Source organism: Aptenodytes patagonicus, chromosome 23, assembly GCF_965638725.1.
Source record: "Aptenodytes patagonicus chromosome 23, bAptPat1.pri.cur, whole genome shotgun sequence".
Taxonomy (NCBI): Eukaryota; Metazoa; Chordata; class Aves; order Sphenisciformes; family Spheniscidae; genus Aptenodytes; species Aptenodytes patagonicus.
Genome location: NC_134971.1, coordinates 4,411,550 through 4,427,459, shown reverse-complemented (window position 1 = coordinate 4,427,459; position 15,910 = coordinate 4,411,550). Strand labels below are relative to the sequence as shown.

The following is a 15,910-nucleotide window of genomic DNA, read 5'->3' as shown; positions in this document are numbered from 1 at the left end:
GCGGAGGCCTCGCCTCCCCTCGCCCCCAAATCCCCTCACCCCAAACCCCTTCGCCCCAAGCCCCCTCACCCCGACCCCCTCACCCTCACAGCTCTCCGCTCTGCCCCGAGGCCTCGTCCCCCGCCCCGGCGGCGCGCCGTCGCCATGGCTGCACCGGCGACGCCGCGCCGCGCCTACCAAGCGTCGAGGGCGGCGGGGGGAGCGCGTGTCGTCCCCCCCCCCCCCCCCCGCGGGGAGCGTGGTAGCGCCCGGGCTGGGCGCGGGGCTGCAGGGCGCAGCCGCTTTCCACTTAAAACCGAAGTTCTTGCCCGCGGTCGCTTGGCGGGCCTTCATTCAATTCCCATTCATAAACCCGTTTATCAGCATTTTTTGTTTCTGCTGGTGAGAAATAATCGTCTCTAATGAGAAGAATAAATACGGCGCTCTGGTGCAGTGTAAATTTCCTTTATTTTAGGAATTCAGGTTTTACCTTTCTGCAACAGAAGGGGTTCCCGGTGATGGCATCACGAGGCTCTGCAGACGCAATGTCTCGGCGATTCCCCTAGCTTGCCCCCTGGCAGGCAAGTGACTTTGTCCCCGGGTTTGGGGACTCCCACGTGCAGCACTGCCCTTCCTCTTCACCTTTGCCAACCCCCCGTTTGAAGACTTCCATATTCTCAGAAACACCCCCGGCAGCTTACGCGGTGCGGGAGACTGTGCAGCTGTAGTTCCCAAATGTTTCGGTTTCAGAGCCCCTTGCAGACTGGTGCCGATGCAGTCGTGCACAGCAGAGTGTGATGTTTTGTCATCGTGCAGGTGAGAAACGGCGGCTGAAGCCCGAGCAAGGGGGACAACCTTGGTTTTTTGTTTTTTTTTTTAAACGCCTTGCACATCAGGGTGTTTCCTGCTTGGTTAAATACAGCTGGATGTCCAGGTTTGGGGTCGGAATGAAATGATACACGTCCCAGCTGGTTTGCACCTCCCAGGGTTTCCTGCTCAGTCCCATGCTTGCAGAGGAGGTGGCCGAAGTGTTACATGAATATATCTTCATATCCTGCGGTCCTCCGGGCTGATTGCATGTTCCCTTGCCAGGACTGTAACTGCTGATAGGACCCGAGGTGGGATCGATGAGCTCTCTTTCTGGCAGTGGCTAATTAAATCCTCGGAGGATTACAGGTAAATCAGAGTGTTCATTGCTAACAGGTTTCTAGGGGCACCAGTCCCATCTACCTGTCCCGCTGTTTAAGGAAAAGCAGTCCAAATTGGCTTTTGGATTGAGGGTAGCTGTTTGTACTTCTGCTTCTTGAAATCATAGTGATATCTGAACGCCGTAATATAAATATCGGGAAACAGTGGTGTTTCTGCACATAGTACGGATTTGCCATTGCTATACATCCGTTTCCTTTCCACATCCAAACAGTTTCGCACTTATTACAATGTTTTTGTCACTTGGATTCTTCTGTGTTCTTTCTACATATCCTTCTGTTACATACTGCATGTTGGACTTCTGGTTGGCAACTGAAAGATAAACACACGTTTATTACTGATTTTGTAAAGGGCGGGGGGTACCTGCATGGTTTAAATATTTTGTATTTAAAAATATTTGAAAACGAAGGAAAGTTTTGAAAGTATTTTGACAATAATTATGAGCCACTTTCTCTTTTAATGCAGTTTAGGTGCTGCAATAAACTCATGTTGAAAGATGTTGGCAAAGTTCCCTCATTTTTGCCATGTGGGCTCACTCACCTGCCGAAAGCTGCCTTTATTTAGACAAAAGTCCAAGTGTGGAGCAGAAATTCCCCAGCTGAGGGGGCTGACAGACCTGCCTCGGTCTGTAGTCACCGGCTGAGGACAGGACGGATGAAGCACTGATGTTTTGTTGGTGGTGAAATCAGGTATAAGCCGTTCAGGACAGTTTAACAATAGTGGCATTCCCGGTACACACCACGCATATTGTTTTTAATAGCATTTCAGTAGATTGTATTTAGAAACTAGATAAACCCATTGTGATTTTCCAGTCTAACCTATCAAATAAAAAGCAATAATTTTCATTTTGCATGGTTTTGCATCACTCTTGCTGAAGCTGTAATACCTGTGGTGGACCTCTGGGTATGAAAGGTTTGGGTTTAGAATATTCAGGTTTAAAACATGCAATTTGCAAATATCTCTGTATAGTAAGATTGACTGCAGTCTGCTCTGGCTGTGGTCAGTAGCAATGCTCTACCAGGAATTAGTTTATATTGGTTAAAGCTTTTTACCGTGTCCGTTCCTCTCGTGGCCCGGACTGTCTTCATTAGATTTGGATTTATAACTCTCCAGCGTCTGCTCTGAAACATCATTTTCTGTGCAGAAAACAAATGTAATTAAGATGATGAGATTTTTCCATGACTCTTCTTCACTCTCTGCCTTCAGCATAAAAATCCTGAGAAACTAGTTATAAAATGGGGGTTCAATCATCCTGACCATCTAAGAGGTATGCTTAAGACAACAATTTCGTTGGCTTTTGTGGCACCTTGTGTGTCAGTTGAAGCGTGGCCCAAGGCCGTCAGTTACAGGGACTCTTCAATAGTTGTTTGCAACAAGTCACAGTCACTGTCTACGGGAGAAGGACATCTAATCGGTGGCTGGAGGAGCCTGTCTTGTCTCTGCTTAACAGGCTCCTCAGCTCTCCGGCCCCTCTGAATAAAGCAGCGTCAGCAGTTGCTCGGACAGGGCCATCACCCACCTCTCTTCCACACTCCATGAGCTTTTTTGAGCTTCCTCATAAAAAGCAGGACAATGATGAGCAGCACGAAAATCAGAGCAGCCACCAAGATCGGCAGCAAGAGATTATTCTCCTTCTTTTTGATGCCTTCAGATTTCAGATCTTGCTCTGTAAAAGAGGCAGGTGTATGTTTGTGTTGTTAAATAGCTTCCTGTGAGTCTCTGGTAACTAAGACAAGAATGATATATCCTGGACCAGGCCAGATGAACATGGTAGGAGAGCAGAAGTCACCTTATTGGACTTAATTTTAGGATGTGAGGTCAAATTTTTTCTTCTTGTATGAACAAGAAATCAGTGGACTCGTGCTCTGGCACAACAAACAGTAAAATTTAGCTTTTTTCTAGATGATAAAAATGGTTGTGTTTCTGTGGTCTCTCCGCGAGATTGCAAGCCAGCATTACCCTAGTGTACTGACAAAAGATTTGGAGGTGGATATGTGGTCAGAGAGAACCAGCTTGGTGTACGAAAGCTTACTGCATGTTTGGAAGCTGTCATTAAAGAGTTCGTACCGAAGGTGATGGTGGAAATCACAGTTACATTTTCACTTGGTAGTGGGGCTTCTGTGCTGGAAAGTTCCTCTTCTGTGACACTGCCATTGAATGCTGTTTCAGTCCCTGGAGGAATGGAAAGGCGAACAGTATTTCTCTGAAGGGCAAAGGGATGCTTAAGAAATGCATATTTTCCCAGCAGCTTTGAAGTCCAGGGCACCTGGTACTGCAGCAGAAAGGGACTTGTGGAGCCCTTGACTTAAAGCTCTGTGCTCACTTCCTTAACGCTGTATTTCGTTTTAATCTGAGGACCACCTAAGCTTTATAAACAGAAAATCCTCAGAGTCTCTTACACATTGTTGAACTCAATGGTTCCCATTTACAGCCAAATTAAAACAAAGCTGAGCTTTGACTCTTTGGTCATTTTGGGGCTTTCCCTGTCCATCAGTTTGCTTCGCTTGCTTGCAAAACCAGGAAGGAGCATGTATCCTCTTCCTTAAAGCAGATGGGTTTTTTTGCTATTCATATCCTTGACCACTCTTTTACTGTCTTCACAGCTCACAGCGGTGCAGTCACCCGGTGTGAGAATCCCCGTCCTTTGCCACCGCCACTCATGTCTGATGATGCAAGGTCGTACCGTTGGGGACATGGTAACTCGACGAACCAGCCAATTCTTCCTTTCCTGCTGCAGCTGGCGTTACTTCGGACCCTGCGCAAACAGAGGTGAGCTCTGACTTTCTTACACACACAGACAATATATCTTTGCATAATTAACATTGATTTGTAAAACTAAAATGATAATGTGTTCTGTGTCTACCAAAACTTTACGTTCATATGAGATTTTCTTCCTTATCAGATATGTAAGCACACCTAGTGAAAGTCCTGTTAAAAGATTCAAGCTTTCAATGTGTGTTTATCAACATATGTACGAATTGTTTATCAGGATGTAGCCATTCTGTGACGTTTGTAATCACAGATGTAGCACTTTTAAACAAACACAAACAAAGAGTTCATCTATTTCTAAAACAGCCAATTGATTTTTCACTGCAGGGCCTGTCACACTAAGCAGGCGCCTGTGCCCACCTTGGTGGGTTTTGGCCAACCGATTTGGGCAGCGGAGCTCTTAATTCTTCTGCTGGAAACAACTCCTCAGTTCGATAACTGCAACCTGCAGCCTGCTATATGCACAGATAACCGTTGTTGTACAGTGCCACCTAGTGCAACCGTCCAGAGAAATCCCAGCCTGGGCTCGCACCATGCTGTGATAGTGGCCTGCCTGGTGGCTGCTGCTGCTGTTCTGCATCTAACGAGAGAGACTTTGCCTGTTTTCGTGGCTGTAAAACTGAGGGCTCCCTGCACAAGCAAGAAATGCTGTGGTTTATGTTACGCACTTGTTTGTAACGTGGAACGTAATCATGTTCTCGGTGGCATTTCTGTCCTGGTTTGGTAAATTCATGTAACTAAGATCAAACTTACAAGTAGATGTGACATCTGGTTGCAGGTTTTGCTGGGTTGGTGGTGACGCTGAGTTGGTAATGACTGGATCCTCTGGTACTGCAGAAGGGACGGTTGGTTGTTCGGATTCTGAAGGAAACCCCCCCCAAACACACGACAAAATTCAGAAGACACAGTTTGCCATTGAACTGATCCTTGAAGAAGGAAACCTGCCCTGTATACTCCATGCTCTGGACTGTTCGGGTGCTCTATCTGATCAGTAGTTAGACTTACAGTCCTACACTCCCACCTCCAGCTTCGCTGTCCTCTGAATATATTTAACGCTATGAAATGAGGAAAAAAATGAAAGTGAAACCCTTACCAGTATGCTGTGGGTAGCTTGGAGTGGAGGCCGTGCTGTTGTTCAGATCTGACACTGTTGCGGTCACTGGGGAAAAAAACAGAGCGGTTCTGAAGGCTGTGCAAAATGTCCCTCAGTGCTGATGGCAACTGGTGATAGATGCTGTGTTTATCTGACCTGTGCGTTAATTAAAAACAGGCCAAGCAATTAATGCCTACCTGTAGATTGCTCGTTCTCAGAGACACGTGTATCAACCTCTGGTGCAGCTGCTGCAGGATTTGTTTTTGTCACTGAAAAAACCCAACAACAGTACAACTTTCAGAGCACTTTATAAACATTTGTTGAGTCAAGCAATCTAAGGAAGAATGAAGTAAGAATAATTAGATCCATCCTAAAGATGAGTAAATAGGTGGAAGGCAAACTCTACTGTGAGATTTATTAGACAAGCGGCTTCAGTGTTAATTTACAGTATTTACACCCTGCTAGCTTTCCAGGTGGATGTGTCTAATACACAGAAGACATAGGAAGCTCACAGCTTTTTGGGAACACAAACTTTGAGTTATCTCTAAAGCTTTAGCACAAACATCACCTGAATTCTAGCAGCAGCATTGGGGAACTGACCTGCCTGGGCTGATCTGGCTTACTGTTTAATGAATTTTAAGGTAGTTAAGAAGCAGTAAAAAGCCCCAAAATCTTCGTTTGGAGTTCTTCTTTTGCCCCAGGTAGCCCTGTCATTTAAAAACAGATTCCACACATGGGGCAGTAGACTACGGGCTTCAGCTTTGCATATGTATCTGCATAACTTTCACCACTTCAGAGTGGTAAAATGGGATAGCCTCTGCTGAAGGAGGCGGCAGTACCTGTCCTAGGGAGGTCCTCGAACCGGAAAGACGCCATCAGCTTCTCTTCTCTTAGTGCTTGGTGGCGAATGATGCAGCTGGCTGTTGAATTGGGCCCATAGGCGAGGACTGTCAGCGTGCTGGTTGTGGTCCATTTCTTCCCATCAGCTTCTAACTCGTGCTTAGTGTCACCTATACACCCATTGGAAGAAAACATTTAAGTGCTTTCTAGTCAAGAGCAATTTAATGAAAAACCTTCCAGGCGCAATCTGCGTTATTTTGTTGTGCTAAAGCAGCACCTGATTACTGTGCACAAGTGGTTCATTGTGTAAATGGATTACGTGGGAGCCCAAAGGCAGCAAGGTCATGTTTTCTTCCTTGGCAGTTGTTTAAGTGCAGACCTCACTGCACCTCCCGCACTCAACCCAAAGCCTCTGCTCAGTTTCATGACTCATGCCAGGAAATTCCCCTGCAGCGCCCTGCAGGACCGCAGCGAAATGTCCAACCACCCACCGGTACTTTTGGTCCTTACGGAACGGAATAAATTGCTTTGCTGTGTGCCACAGCCACGCAGGACCCGCAGCGGGGAGCCTCAGGGCAAGGACCTGCCCTTTTGCAGCACAGCCGACATCTAAAAAAGTTCTGATTCTGCTATGTGATATCCCAGGGCACTGAATTTGTGCCTTAGTAGCTGTGGATTTGTTACCCCAAACATAAAAAGAAGTTGTTAAATTTGTATTGATGTGCAATATTTATATTTGTAATAAATAAACATTGGTACAACTCTATTAAATCCTGTACAAGTCCTCCACCATCCCTACAATGCAGGTTTGACTCTTCCCCTTTTGCAGCTGGGGGAAGTTAAACACAAAGATTAATTGCCTTGCCATAATGGATTAGAGAGCACCATGTAACTTGTCTGATGTAGTTCCTAGTCCTCTAGGTAATACTGACTTCTACTCACTTACGTGATGTGGAAAAATAAAGACGTTATTTCACGTGACACAAAGAGACGCGTTCAAATCGCTCTAGTGGAGAGGGAGTTTTTTTCAGATGTTTACCTTAAATGCCCACGGTGGCACCATAATTTCTACTGTCTGTTTATAATGTAGAGGTTCTCTGGAAACAAACTGATGCTTTCTCTTGATCTGTTACCCTTCGTAACACCCTCATTTCTTAAATGAAAGAAATTCCTTGTTTCCAAATTAGCCTTTACAGACAACTTGCTGTATCACATAGACCAATATTTCTCAACCCTCTTCCATCCCCAGCTGGGTCATGTAAGAGCTCTAAAGGATTTCAAAGTGTTTTTGCTAGGAAGGAAATGATCTTTGTCAGCAACAGCTCAGTAATTACAGCTGGTTTGCCCCTGCTGAGCCCTGGTGGAACTGCCAGTAATTAAGACGTATTAGCTATTTTATAATTAGTATAAATATTTGCAGTAAGTGATTAAAGCTGAGAATGGAAGGGAGAGAAAGGAGTGTTACTCAAAGACAGTCACCCGCAAAAAAAGGGAAGGCACGTGCAGAAAGTTTGAGAAACACTGAATTAGGAGAGTTTGTTTTTTCCTTTCAAACACTTCAATTTGCGTCTGCCGCGAGCAGGCCGCATGGTGAAATCAGCACCTCTTCATGCAAATATTCCTTCCTCTGAAAACCAGCCACAGGTGAACCCAACCAGCCGGACACGGCACGGGCCCTGTGGTGCTTCATTGCCTTCCCAGGTGCCAGCGGGGTGTGAGGTGGAAGGTGAGGTAGTTCTCACTGGTATGGCTTGCCCTAATGGCTGACTGGGTTAGTGCTACGAAGGCAAGGAGGAGATGAAGGTAAGTACAGGTTTTTGTTAAAATAAGTGGAGAAACGCGTGGTTGGCTTTCTGTGTTGTGGGAGGTATTTGGTGTCTGAGTTGTGTGTTGTGATGTTACGAGTAATATGCTTTTATCAGGCCAGAACTGAGGTTGTTTCAAGTTTAAGGAAACCCCTGTTTTTAGAAGTACACTAGGAAAAAATGTATATAAAAAGTTGGAGGTGATATATTGCTTCCCTGAACTCTTCACAACTTTACAGCTGGTATTCCCCCAAGCCTTTACAGTCACGCACAGCCCAGCTCTTCCCAAAGACATGCAGGATTTTAGAGCCTGCTTTTCCAAGATGCGTGTCCTGCTCCAGAGCACCTTTACCCCTGCAGTCGCAGATAGCTCTCTGCCCTGGCTTTCACGTGGCTCACTTACCCTGAGTGCAATTCCTTTAAGCATAGGGCTTTATGTGGTTGCATTAATGCCTGTGTATCTGGCAGCCTGGATTTCTTTCTTTAGTCTTGATTTCTAGCTATATTCAGGCCAGCATGCTTCTCTCTTGTTTACTAGAGCTCTTAGTTAAAAAAGCCGTCTTGGTGGGGGGGGGGAGGAAGATTACAGGCTAAGCTTTGAATACGTTGCTTGATGATACAAAATGCAAAGAAGAGCTTGTTAATACGTGAAAGAAAATACATTTGCATCTATGGGTATTTTCCTCACACTTTGATACAGATGTGCGTTTCCTCTCCACTGTGCTACAGTTACAGCTAATAAGGTAGTTATTATTAGAACATGGCCTTCAAAGCAGCTGTTTATACAGTACACGTCAAATTGAGCTACGTGGCGGCTCTGTTCCTCCTCACGTGTGTCCACCCAGATGCATGCAGACCTCTCGCTGGGGAGAGCCTCACCGGGCGGCGTGGGCTGCGTTTCCTGAGCTCTCTTCTTGCTTCTGCTAGCGAGCGGGCTGGCTCTGAACAGCGTAATGAGAGGGAAAGGCTGCTGGTGTGCGTGTGAGCTGCTCAGCAAAGCTGAGGAAAATCTGTCTACTGGTCGCAACATGGAAATAGTTATAATGGATTCCTTAACTGACTTTATACTTGGGCTTTGAAAATCGTGCCTCCAGAGTTTTGGTTTAATTTTATTTCAGTGGAATTTCACTCCAGGCTCCCAAGGGATTTTGGTGCCAAGTGCTGTTGTTCTGCACTGAATGTCAGCAAAGCGGATGAGCCCTCTCCCTTGCACAAACACTGGAATTTAGTGCTGACTTTTCTTCAGACCGGCACCACGGGGGCCGAGTTGTACTAAATGAGTGGAGGATGAGTGGTAGTCCCAGCTGATGTGTTGCAGAAGGTGTTTCACCCTCCAGTATTTTTAAACGTGCCCAAGGCTGATAAGAAGAAATTGTTAGTAATCAATCCCTGGTCCTTTAACACTTACCAGGGAGCTCTATCCCGTTGTCCAACAGCCAGGTAATCTGGGGCTGTGGTTTACATCCTTGGGTATAGCAAGACAGCGTAATGCTTCTTCCTGCGTCTTGGGATACTTCCAGTACTGGATTAGAAGGAGCAGCTGCAGCAAGAAGATTTAGAATCAGTTATAGTACATCTTTCTACTTGGTTTTATGAATGGCTGCATACATAACGTTATTTGGGGGGGGGCTGAGCTAAGACCAGGATTATCTTGTGTTAAGCACTGTACAATTGCATGCAAAAATGCAGGTCTGGAGTTGAGGAGCAGGCTTTGTTGTTCTGCTCCTCTGCAGCAAAGCAGGTGAAGGAACTTACCTAATACCTCAACAGTCTTGTTCTTGCTTTTGAACGGGATGCCGTAGTAAAGGCATTTGTATATGCCTTCATCGTGCACTGTTACGTTAGACAGTTGGATGGATAATTCATCCTTTGAATAATGGATAAGTTTGTACCTCTGATCTCTTAAAGCTGTAAGGAAAATAAAACCAGCATGCTATGCGTGTTGGTACATAAGAGGAAGACATAATCAAAGCAGTAACGAATGAGGATATTTTTCTTTATTCCTTTTTTTTAATTCATCAACACTTGACAGAATGGAGCAGTTCTAGCACAAAGCATTCCTAGCTGGTGCTGCAGTAGTAAACTGAAGAAGGGGATGTGTGCTGCCAGCGGGGAAAATGTCATGGTTTTTCTTGCTTTTATTTTCAGGGCGTCTTATTCCTGTGTTCCCAGGTATTACAGCAATTTGGGTTCTTTTAGTGTCTAGATGGATAAATATAAGCAAACATTGGTGTGTGAGGACATGATATGTGGTCAGAAAAGTAATATGACCTTTGAATATAGAGCATAGTTGCATGAACTGAGGACCTTTCCCTTCCCCATTCCTCAAGCCTTGAAAAAATCACTTCCCCTCTTTGGGTGTATTTTGTGATAAATAAATGAGATATGGTCAGCACACACCTCTTTATTAACTGCTTATTAATTGGCTGTTTCGCTTCTCCTATCCTTGTCTAATTACCTTGATTTTAATGAGACCATCTCCTAGGATAACTGTGCTGTACAGACCCCTTTCTCTCTCTCGACTTTCTAGTCTTTGCTTCATTCCTCCTGCTGGTTGACCCGTGGGAGTCCTCAGGGTCAGGCCTGCAAGTCACATGGACTTTTCCCCACAGTCGCAGCACAGAAAGTGTAACTTTCTGCCCTTAAATTGAACTGAAACTGGGGATGTGTATTGGTCGTTAGGGAGAAAAAGACCTCCAAAACTGTCTTTTTATTTATTTTTTTTAGCTGAGGTCTTGTAAGAATGCAGAGTTGGGAGAAAATCACAGCAGTACTATAATTTATGGAAGTGATTAAATATTAAAGGATTTTGAAATGACTGTGATGTAAGACTTGTAGCTAGCTTGTAATATTTTTAGCTACAATGAGACTGGAGGGAACTAATTCACGAAGTGGTTTATTGGAGAAGCAACGTGACAGAGATTCACAGTGGTGATTCAGAATAAAAAATGAAAATGTCCGTGCATAACGTAAAGCTTGGTTTTTCTCTAAATGAGGACTGTTTTCTTCTGTGTTGTGAAAGGAAAAAAATTTAGTGTGTCTGACTTATCAAGGATCAAAATGCTTTGCAAACTCCGGTCCTTGTGGGTGGACAAACAAAACCTTAAGCATCCAAAGGGCTAGAGCCATTAAAGGATGGAGATGCCGTAGAGAACTGACATAAATGAAGGGATTCTTGCTACTCTCATCTACCTCTACGGTGTGAAATGCTGAGAACATACCAATATGTCAAAAATAGAGATAACTGATGGAGAGGGGCATTCCTCCTAGGTCTTGCAGTTCTTGGGTGCAATTGGACTAATAGACTGCAACAGGAGAGAGGAACCCCTGCCATAGCCTGCTGTGGTTTTTGGAAGCCTGGATGTCAAAGCAGCACAGAGTAGGTTGCAATAGCCCTGTTTCCCATATTGATCAGCTGTCGGTGGCTCAGCACTGAGGTTTTTTGGATCCCGTTTGAATCTAATGGTTCATATGCATTATACCGAGAGTACTGAACTTGGGATCCTGGAGTCTACAGGAAACAGTTCCTAACATATAGATGTGTGAGTCATTTAAAATTGCTAACGAACACTCATCCCACTTGCTCTTGTAACTGAGTAAATAAGAACAACAGTTACTCATGACATTTTCCATTTAGAAACATTGGCAATACTTGCGGGAAATATTAGTAGGCTGGTTTGATGCAGGTGGCAAGACCTGGTGTCTGGGATTCCCAGAGCAACCGAAGAGGATGCTCGGTTCCGGTGCAGTTTCAACGGGAGTTGGGTACCCAATGTCATTTGGATAAACCCCAGTCATTATTATCATTAAAGCCCAAAGGCTTTAACAAGCAGGGATGCTGACTAGGTACTGTACAAATGAGGACGACTAAGGCAGTCCTCATCTTGCAGATCTGTCAAATTTGGACCAACAAGAGGAGAGAGAAGGACAGAGAGACATGAGGTGTAGGGAGCGGAAGGGAACACAGTAATTGTAACTTTGGCTTTGTCAGCGCATATTAGAAATCACTGCTTGTTTTCTAAATTTTCCTCATGATGCACTACATCGAATTCCCCGATGAGCAGAAGAGTGCCCAGGGCTTTCAGGCACGTCCACTCCTGTCTCTCTTGTAAGGCAAGAGTGGGTTTTTGTGCTAATCTCTTGGTGCTGGTGGTAACTACAGTTCATTGTCAAAAGCTCTGGTGCCAGACCACTCTTGTGGGGGTTTCCATTTCATCAGCATCCTGCCAGAAAGGGGCTGAAGGTAAAACCATCTCGAGCGGTTGGGTAGCAGGTGAGTCAGACTGGCTGTGGGTGGGAGCCAGGAAAGCCCACTTCTGAGTGACCCTCCAGCCCCACGTGGGAAGTGCCGCATTCAGTTTTCACACTTACCCCGCTGGGTGTTCAGAAAAATTGCAAACCCGTGAGGGTTTAACCACTGCCGGGCAGAACCGTCGTCACTGCTGAGGGTACAGTGCAGATTCAGGTCCTCTCCTTCCTTTAGAGTTACGGTTTCACTGCCAGCTCCTGGAAAATCCCCTGCCAGAGATGAGGGGAAAAAACAAGTATTAAAATGTGACATGAAGTAAAGTGACAATGTTTTGCACAGAGTAATATGTCAACTTTCCTTTTTTCAAGGGTGAAAGGTTTTTTCTGCATTAGGAAACTTGCCAGTGTGATTGTACTGATATAAATAAATCAGTCATTAGATAGGTCATCACAGTCACTAGGTAAGACTTGTACCAAAGGTTTGTGATCTTCACCTGCCAGCGCAACCGGATTTAGTTACGGATGTTATCCCACACAAGCCGGCGAAGAATTGATAGCAGACCCTTTTAATGCACGTCTTTCCTGTGTGTTAACACAAACATTAATTTTCATTACTGCACGTCCATTCTGGAGCTGTTGAACCTGATTGAGCAGTGAATGATCAGCACCTCTGAAAAATGAGACTTCTCTGTTCAGAAAGTGTAATGCTGCAGCTGCTTTGAACCGGCTTGAAACGTCTTTCGCAGGCAGGATCCGCAAACCTGGCCTGGCACAGAATGGAATTTCATTCTCTCTCCTCCCAGTTCATTTTACAGACAGGCAGCAAAGTGTTTTTTTCTCTCCGGACATTCTAAGATACATAATACACTTTGTGAAAGTATTTGATGACCTGGAATGAATTGCCTTCTCCAGAAAAAAGCATGCCCTGGAGACATTAGTAAGAGCGGTGCCTGGATCAGAGTTAAGTAAATAGGCAGTAAGAGGGTTTTATTTTTCATTCCTGTTTTGTGTGTTTTGATTTTCTTTTCCAGGTAGCTGTCTGCTGCAAGTTCTTACTGCATACGCGAGCACTGCAGTTTGGGGAAATGAATCTTTCTGGGCTTCAGGAAAGCTTTTCATCTTCTTAAAAACATTTTAAAATAGACCAGAAATGAAGCTATTGTGGGGCATTCTTGCTGGACCTTCAGAAGGTCCAGCAAGATCTTGCTGATTCAGAAGATCTTGCTGATCTTCTACCACTAAAATCAGAGGAAGGACTTGTCTCCCTGTAAGACAGTAGTTTCCCATGGGGATCCCATGCCTCACCCTTGATTTGAGCACACATGACATTTCCTGGGCCAGAGGTGGCACGGAAAAATGGTCAATGATGTAGCTTGGGACTTCATAAATAGCAAATACACCATGGACCTTTTCTCTTTCTTCACTAACTAATCTTTGGACCCTGTAAGCCTATAGAAGAGATTTCCTTGTAATATCTCAGTATTTTTACTTCCGAATTTGTAAGTATGATGTATGCTGCTTTAGCCAAGGAGAAACTCTGCAATACAGATCCGCTGTCTGTCCTTACTGCACGCTGCCAGGAGGCACCACAGGCCGGGTTCCACTGAATCGCTGTACACCAGTGAAGCCCTGTTGAACTTAGAGCGGCCGTAACTGATTTACCCTCACATATGGCACATCGGTGCCTTTGCCTTACATTTCCTCTTGAGTCCACCTCCATTTCTGAGGGTTAGTGTCTCAGCTGGTTTCTCAGGGCTTGTGCCCCATGGGGGTCCTTTGCAGAGGAGCAGTAGAAAAGGAAAACCTCTTTGCATGGGCTCCACTTGTGAAGACCTGTGTTGGGAGGTGCATGTTGTTAAGGTAGCAGAGAGGGCCTTGTCTGTGGTTTTCCACGGGGCCCTTCTGCATTTTTTCGTAGTGACAGTTTCCTGTCGTTGATAGCACTGTGGGGTCTTTCAAGTCGCACCTTTTGAGGTGAGAGCAGCAAGACTGAGCAAGAAAAGGTGGGAGTGTTGCTTGCTTTTCTAAAAGATAAAAAAGCAGCCCTCAGAACAGAGCATATACATAATTTCCGTGAGAGACCATGGCTTCGTTCAGACCATGACTCACAGGTCAAATTTCCTTCCTTGTATAGGGGGCAGTTTGACGTGGCTGTGGTCTTCAAGCCACTGTAGCCCACCACAGTGCAGTCACTGGGGCGTGGGAGATGCTCCCGTGCCAGCTCCAGAGGACAGTGGTTCTTGTACCGTGTGGATCCCAGGTGCCCCAGCTACCTGGAAAAATTAGTCTGGCATCAAGTATATATCCACCTGGTGGTGATATATCTACCTTCTTGGCAAGAAAGGGCAACAATTTCTTGCTAGAAATTGCAGGATGCAACTGAGCAGAATGGTTCATGCCTCTGGTTGCCATTATTTTAGCCATCAGAAAGCGCACAGAGAACTCGTTGCGGTGATATGCACTCAATGCATCATTTCAGAGTTATCTTTAAAACTGTAGCCTATAGAGACATCCTGTTTAATGAGTTATTTTTGACCTGTGGCTGCCGACCTGCAAGTGGGAGTCTGAATTAACTCGGATGGCCAAGAGCAGCTAGCAGTTGTCAGCAGGTACAAATTCATCGTGCGGGAGTCTGTGGCAATATGGGGGGAAGAGGGGTTGTATGCTCAGAGTGGAAGCTGCTGATTTAGAGCAACTCTAAAGGGCGCTGCAAGTGCTAGTTCAGCTAGAATGTAACTGACAGCTGCTTAAGGCCTGGCTTCTGTTAAACACAATCAATGGTAACGAAATATCCTAAGCATACGGTATTACAGAATGCTTTGTCGCTGTTTAGACACTGAGATTTGATGTGGCCTCTGTTAACAGTATCTTTGCGTGCGAGAGTATTAGCAAAGCGTCAGCGATAGCACTGCTATGGTTTCTGCTCCAGCATTTGTTAAGACGGGAGAGGGACTGTTGCTTCGGCCAGCACCAGGCTCGTGCGTGCATTCCTCCTGCAAAGGAGTCGGGAGTGAAGCCTGCAAGAATCCTGAGCTGTAGATAGCTGTCTTGCTGCTTTCCTTACTTAAATCTTTCCCTATTTGACATGGTCAAATGTGAATCTCTCACATTCTCCTGTGTATGAAAGACAGGAGATTAGCAAAGTAGGTATAAGCTACATCCTCTAGTAGGAGTAAGGACATTGAGCATTTAAAGTGCTTTTCATTTTCAAAGTACTTTGCAAGTGCTTTCTAAATTACTCTGACTTCTTATATTAGCTTCTTTTTACACAATACATGAACAAAGGCATACACAGATATCCAAGCCATGGAAAGTAAGCAGTGATCCGCTGTCCAAATTTAAGGGAGAATCTTTTAATTTCCCAATGCTTTGCCATCTCAAGCATGCCGCCAGCTGCTAGGAGGTGAATTGGTCTCATCGATACTGGGTTTAGGAGTCAGCTGGAATTCAGCACCAGCGTGCTTTGGGAATTGGGTGACAATACGGCATTGTCAACGAGAAAACAACAACAGCAAAGCTGCCTTGCACATGGTGTGCTGAAACTCTGGAAATCGAGTTCTCCAAGCTGGACTGCTTGCAAAGGGGAGATCATGTAAGACAACGCGTATCGCTTACCTTGCATCAGGAACAGAGCCGCGACGGGTAGCACCCGGGTGAAAGTCATGTTGCGGTGTGGGTGCAGGCGGTCTGTGCTGACTTCCTCTCTCTGCTGGGGCCGCTGTGCAGCCAGTCCCTTTTCAGCACGGGGGGAGCAGATTTACCATGACTTCATCACTGCCGGGGTCTCTGCCTCCTTTCCTTCCCTCTGGTCTTCCACTCTCTTCTCCCCCACCTCATGTTTCCTATGTGTTGGCGACTGCTGAGAAATCGGTGACCCCACAGGTCCCTAAAATGAAACTGGTGGGCGACAGGACTGGGGGCGCTTCACCTTGCACCCCCTCCAGCTCTGTTTCCCTCAGCGTCCGTGCCG

At 45.5% G+C, this 15,910-nt stretch overlaps 1 protein-coding gene across 1 annotated transcript; it reads right to left on the bottom strand.

The window, feature by feature from the left end:
- Positions 1–1,366: 1,366 nt before the first annotated feature.
- Positions 1,367–15,604, bottom strand: CRTAM (cytotoxic and regulatory T cell molecule). The gene is made up of 12 exons (XM_076358352.1): positions 15,556–15,604; positions 12,064–12,210; positions 9,448–9,600; positions 9,101–9,232; positions 5,887–6,057; positions 5,245–5,316; positions 5,048–5,113; positions 3,869–3,940; positions 3,253–3,357; positions 2,705–2,851; positions 2,238–2,321; positions 1,367–1,497 (listed from the first exon to the last, which is right to left on the bottom strand). The coding sequence occupies exons 1-12, from the start codon at positions 15,602–15,604 to the stop codon at positions 1,367–1,369; spliced, it is 1,329 nt and encodes a 442-aa protein (XP_076214467.1).
- Between the last annotated feature and the right edge of the window lie 306 nt (positions 15,605–15,910).